Source organism: Poromitra crassiceps (genome assembly GCF_964638095.1).
Source record: "Poromitra crassiceps genome assembly, chromosome: 10".
In the NCBI taxonomy this organism is placed as follows: Eukaryota; Metazoa; Chordata; class Actinopteri; order Beryciformes; family Melamphaidae; genus Poromitra; species Poromitra crassiceps.
Window position 1 is genome coordinate 34,202,807 of NC_139631.1, and position 3,902 is coordinate 34,206,708.

At 46.8% G+C, this 3,902-nt stretch overlaps 1 protein-coding gene across 1 annotated transcript; it reads right to left on the bottom strand.

Annotated features, from left to right (window-relative positions):
- Window positions 1-243: 243 nt before the first annotated feature.
- xbp1 (X-box binding protein 1) lies at window positions 244-3,545 on the bottom strand. The gene is given in 6 exon segments (XM_083644765.1): window positions 244-1,292; window positions 1,295-1,361; window positions 1,683-1,852; window positions 1,973-2,089; window positions 2,603-2,699; window positions 3,210-3,545. Coding segments are annotated over 6 exon segments (1,212 nt in total). The 5' UTR covers window positions 3,443-3,545; the 3' UTR covers window positions 244-764.
- Between the last annotated feature and the right edge of the window lie 357 nt (window positions 3,546-3,902).

Below are 3,902 nucleotides of genomic sequence, written 5' to 3' on the forward strand. Positions count from 1 at the left end.
ATCATAGTGCTTTAAGGCATGTTTAGTGGTTTGACCCTTGGAGGTGTCCTGCAAGATTCAAAAAAGGTGTTTATCTATAGAAAACTATCTCAAACAGTCGTGCAACTGTGAAAACCTGTTTCCACCTTGTGTGAAGTCTGAAGTGAGCCCAAGTCAAATTTGGTCTATTCTACTGGCTTCCTGCTTTTCCTTTCAATTGAATATATTTCCCTCGTAGAAGTGGAAGTGCAGTAAATGAAAATGAGGAGACAAGATTGCAATGCAAAAAGATTTTTTTAATGCAGTATTTAGACTACAAGGAGAGCGGTCAACAAAATTAGAAGAATGCTTTTTTACATGCGAACGGTTAACATACAAAGACTCCGAAGCAGAATACACAAATAAATAAAATTTGTCTTATTTAAATGGTCGGTCCCCATCGCCCTATAGATATAAATTTACAGAAATACTGAATTCCACCCACATTTCATTTTGAACAGCGAGTGAAAGATTTGTAAGCAATCTTAAACCTCTGTAGCAATTGGCGATACCAAAGAAGCTGTTATGAACTCCACCTCCCATAAAGTCAATGCAGCATCGCCCATGGTACAGACCCGCTGTAATAAAAAAGGAGATTATGTGCTTAACTTTAGCCGAAACACGAGAGGGTTCAACGGTGTTTGCACATCGGTATGAAGTATCGTGTGCTGGTCTGTAGTTATTCATCACTACACAATAGCTCTTATAGGTATATGGATAACTTATTGGGGGCGAAAGGGGGCGATTCAGACACTGATAAGTTGGGGGAAGAGTTCGTTAGCGAACACGTCATCCCAGGAGCTCTCGCAGCACAGGGGAGAGGACATGTTGCTGAAGGGGGAAGGGGACCGCTCGTATCCGGAGTCGCTGTAGGCGTCCGCCAGGTAGGCTTCCTTATCCAGGCCGCTGAGGGCGGGGGCGGGGCTGAGGGCCGGGGAGGAGCCCGCCGACAGGAAGTCTTCGACGTCGTCAGGGATGACCACGGGGATGACCACTTCCTCCTCCTCGTCTTTGATGCACACCTCCACCACCTCAGAGGCGTCCTCTATCTTCACCTCCACACCGCTCTCCATGCTGCCGCACTGCCCGTCGCTCACCACCACCTCCTCTATCTCCTCCTCTTCTACCTCTCCCACGGGCTTGGTGTAGATGTGGTCAAAGTGGATCAGTTCATTAAGGGCCTCCAGCTTAACTGGTGGGGCCCCCAGAGCTGCAGGTGGGGTGGCAGGTAGTGCGTCCCCCCCTCCGACCAGCAGCACCTGCGGCTCCTGGCACTCCTCTTCACAAGACTTGAGGAACAGCTCTGGGTCAAGGATGTCCAGAAGGCCCAGCAGCAGATCAGACTGGTGAGAGGTGGGGGGGGGAATGGAGAAGAGATTAGCCTACTAACCTCCAACCTGACCCCAGTCTAAGACCAATGGGTCTAAGAGCAATTTTGTCCACATTAGGGCCACAACCCCCAACTGTGAGAATATTTGTGTAGTCAAGATATGATTTTCTCCAGAATTCCATGGCTATCTGTGTTGTAGATGTAGATTTAACAGTGAAACTATGATCAAAATAGTCCCCCTACATTCTCCAATTGTGTTAACGTCTTGTTAACAAAATAATGCTGACGTTTAATAATGCGTTGAGAACCACTGTATTGGAGAAACAACTCTTACCTCATTGTCTGTAGTGTCAGGACCATCTGTATCCATTGGGAAATCTTCAGATTTAGGAAGTGCTGGGCCTGCACCTGCTGCGGAGGCACACGTAGCCTGAGTACTGCGGACTCAGAAGACCCGATCCCCAAACCTGCATCATTCCCACCGGAAAACAGCTGAACCTGAACCTGGGGGGGAGAAGCAGAGGAGGGTTACGCAACTCCAAGGATTCAATATGGTTGACTGACTAACACTGTAACCCCCAGCACACACCCCCCTTCACTCTGCATTGCAACCAATCCTCTTACCTTCTCTTTTGACTCGAGGGTGTCCAACCCAAGTCTCTGTCTCAGTTCCTCATTCTCTGTCAGAAGGCCGCTAGTCTTTTCCCGCAACAGCCTGTTTTCGATGTGAAGTTTCTGGTTCTGGCGAAGGAGGAGGGGGGGAGGACAGGCATGCGTCAGTTAACGATAAACACTTAGAAGTACAATCATGCGTAATCGCTGCGGCACTGTAGTGGGGGCAGATACTGACTACAAGTGTAGTTAAAAATATTTATATTATTTCACTTATTTTTTAAGTTGGTTTGGCTGAAATCTACATGCAAACAGAATTTCTCAAAAATGTGACAGCAAATTGTAGTTTTATCAATTAAACTGGAATAAGTAGGAATAGGTTTTCCTGTGCAGAATCAAAACTAAATTGTTAACCCTAGACTAGATTTTGAACAGGAGATTGATTACTGGTTTTGGTTACACACTGAAAACCCATAATTTCAATGATAATTGACTTAACATACATGAACGTGTGGTGTGTTGCAGTTATGAATGGGGAGACTAGAGAAAAGTGGAGGGCAGAGCCCAGAGTTCCCCTCCTGTATGTACATGGGGTCCAGAATTCCGAGCTACGCCCCTGTCTGAAAAGTGAGGAAAAATTACCTCTAGTTCCATCTCTAGGACTTGCTGTTCCAGCTCCCCCATTTTGGCCTTTTTTCTGTCTCTGGCTGTCTGAGCTGCAACTCTGTTCTTGAGTTTCCTGGAGGAAGAGGAAAAACAGGAATTCGAGACATTCTTTCCATGATGCTGACTAAGCCATGACAAGATTGGGTTCATGATTGCGCAATCACCGGCCATATTCTTGCCACGCAGGCATACCAGGATATCAATGTCCTGCTCCATTTAAGCAACGCTGGGTGGGTCCAGAGGGAGTGTGGTCGGGTTCAAATCAGTCAGATACGAGGTTGACAAGCTTGTTCAAAGTCCAAAGGTGACACAAATGACAATATATCGGTGCGTATGAGTCAAATTTAGACCGCTTAGTAACCTTAGGAAAAAAAGGCTATAATATTAGGTCTAACGTTTGTAGCTGCTGCAATATTGCATTCATTCCTCTGGGTTGGGATTTAAACCATCAGTTTTCTATTGTTCCATCATCAATCAATCAATCGATCGATATCTTTGGGCGGATCCCCGTTTTAATACTCGGGGGCTAAGCCACAAAACACATTTTTAGCGCATAATAATAAGCAACATTTGCGGGGTTAACCTGCGAAGCGCTTTCTCCTCTGGACTCAAGTGTGTCAGCCTCTGTCGTTTTCGTTGCGGCGGCCCCGCGGAGGAGTTGGAGTCTGAATCGGACGACGCCTGGCAGGCAACCGATGGCAGGACGACCACAGGCCGGCCGAAGCCTCCCGGCGAGCCGCTGGACGAGCTCTGCTTCCCGGAGATCAGGAGCACCTTGTGTGCTCCCCCGCTCCCTGCTGCTGCTACCACCACCATGCTTGTACGGTCCTGTAGGGTTTGTGTTAGATTAGAAATCACGGGCTATCCTTTGATATTTCGATAGAGACCCTCCGCTTCCCGTGTTCCTCAGAGCCCTGACAGTTTCCAACTATTGACAAGGGGGCTGCGCTTACAGCAGTTTTCTACTGTCGTGGTGAAACCTGATAGGCTCACAGCGGCTGTGACGTCAACCAATGTACGGCCTCCAATTGGTCGGTTGGCTGATGTAATTTTGCATATGAAGTTTCACCCTACATGCGCAGTATGCATGCGCAGTAAAAAATAATAAATAAATACTCAAGCCTTCCCTTCGACTTCGTGGTAATTTTCTGTTTCAAATCAGACAAACACTGGATTGTCTTTGCTCTAATTTTCTATTCTATTCTGTCCATCAACATGAAACCCTCATAATATGTCAAGTAGCCTATGTTTTGAGAATGTGATGAGAAAACGAGTG